This window comes from Meleagris gallopavo, chromosome 6 (genome assembly GCF_000146605.3).
Source record: "Meleagris gallopavo isolate NT-WF06-2002-E0010 breed Aviagen turkey brand Nicholas breeding stock chromosome 6, Turkey_5.1, whole genome shotgun sequence".
NCBI classification, from domain to species: domain Eukaryota; kingdom Metazoa; phylum Chordata; class Aves; order Galliformes; family Phasianidae; genus Meleagris; species Meleagris gallopavo.
The window spans coordinates 8,437,537-8,439,244 of record NC_015016.2 but is presented as its reverse complement, the minus strand read 5'-3'; the positions used below and the strand labels follow the sequence as shown (position 1 = coordinate 8,439,244).

The 1,708-nt window shown below is 49.6% G+C and overlaps 1 protein-coding gene across 5 annotated transcripts in view; it reads left to right on the top strand.

Annotated features, from left to right (window-relative positions):
* PTPRN2 (protein tyrosine phosphatase receptor type N2) overlaps positions 1–1,708 on the top strand; it is a 561,093-nt gene that overhangs the window by 457,660 nt on the left and 101,725 nt on the right. For all 5 annotated transcript variants that reach the window (XM_010712395.3, XM_010712396.3, XM_019616265.2 and 2 more), the window contains exon 13: positions 74–286. In XM_010712395.3, coding sequence (XP_010710697.1) covers positions 74–286 — 213 coding nt within the window. The remainder of the gene's footprint in view (positions 1–73; positions 287–1,708) is intronic.

Here is a 1,708-nt window from a genome sequence, read left to right as displayed (position 1 = left end):
CTTCCCCCGACGGGGCCCCCCGCACCGCTCCGCTCCGCGCACTCAGGCGCTGCCTCTCTCTCCTCCCCTGCAGAAAAGCCACGTCCCACCGCTCCAGCAGCGCGGGGAAGAGGCAGAGTCGGCCAAATTTCTCCTCCTCACCCTCCTCACCCTCGCTTGCATCGCTGGGGTCCTGGCAGCTTCGGGGGTCGTCTACTGCCTACGGCACCGCGCCCACCACCGGCTCAAGGAGAAGCTCTCGGCCCTGGGGGCTGACGCCGGATCAGATGCTACCGCTGCTTATCAGGTAAGCACCGGCCTTCCTCCTCCTCCTCCTCCTCCTTCTTCTCCTCCCCAGCCCCGTTCAGCCAGGAGACACTCATTGGGCTCCGTTTGTTTTCAGCGCTTCCCCCCTTCCCATCTCCTGTGAATGTTCCCGGGAACAGCTCCTTACTGCTGGGCAGTCCTCATGGCTCTCGCTGTAAATTTGTGTCCAATTAGAAACATTCAAAGAAGGAAAAGAAAGCCCCTCGCTGTTGAAATTCTCTGAAAAATAACATTAATATCCATAATCTGTCACCCCTGCCGCTATTAATAACGAAAAATCTTTAGCGTTTCTGAGGGATGGTTCGCACGGTTATCTGAAGATGTCTCTCATTTTGAGTAATCGACTTCTTCAGGGTCTGATATGAAAAGAGCCTTTGACCCGATCTGTTGCCACCTTCTGCCATTATTCAGATAAAATGAAATGTAATGCTGATAGATGGGGAGGCGAATGGGGGCTGTTTGGCGGAGAACAATGGTGGCAGATGTGTGGCCAGGAAGGCGGGAGTGCCGCGCTGAGATTTGTTGGAACACATCACAAACCATCGGGGTTTCTCTTTCAGTTTCAAGTGCTGGGTGGAGAGAGGCTGCATCTTGCTGGAGTTTGTTTTAGCTCACGGGGCTGATTTCTTGGGGGTGTTCTTGGTGATGGCAGTGCGTGTGTTTTGGTCGCACACCACGCAGCTCTTGTTTTCTAGCTTAAAATATTTGGAGTGTGGCTGGGAGAAAGAAGTCGAGAATGTGTAAATATTGTTGCTGTAGTACCGTGTGTGCTGCACATTGATAGGGTCCTCCTCGTGGCACTCCTCTGTCAAGTTCTGTTTTACCTTCTTGCTCTGCTCAGCATCAGGCGTGATGGCCTTTCTGTATTCTGAGGCTTCAGACTGGTGGCTGGGAGTCGTGCAGGAATAAACTCGGGAAGTTTGGGTCTGTCTGTACCGCTTCTGTGTTGGAAAGGAGATTGTGCAGTGCCTCTCCCCAGTCTGGGCGCAGAGAGATGGTAGTAATGAGTGATAAATGCAGATGTTTCTGTTATGATTGGTATTTTCAGGAACGGTTTTGCTTTTCGGTTTAAATGGAATGCTTCCTGTAAAGAGAAAATCCTCAGATCTCCTTTAGATCTTTGAATGTAATGAATTCTAAAGCAAGAGAAAGCGAGAGCAAAAGCATTTCCAGTGCTTTTTTGTTTTGCCAGTGCAAGAATGGGGTGTCCTCCAGGACAATGTGTGGCCCAACCAGCAACTTGTCCTCTGAGTTTAGTTGGCCATAGAGATCTTGGTTGTAAACATTTTTGTTTGTTATCAGTAGGGAACTTACTGTTGATTTATTCAAACCAGGATCACGGAAGGGATAGGTAGTCTCTTTTTTCGTGTTTTTTTTTTCATTAAACATGAATACACAAATC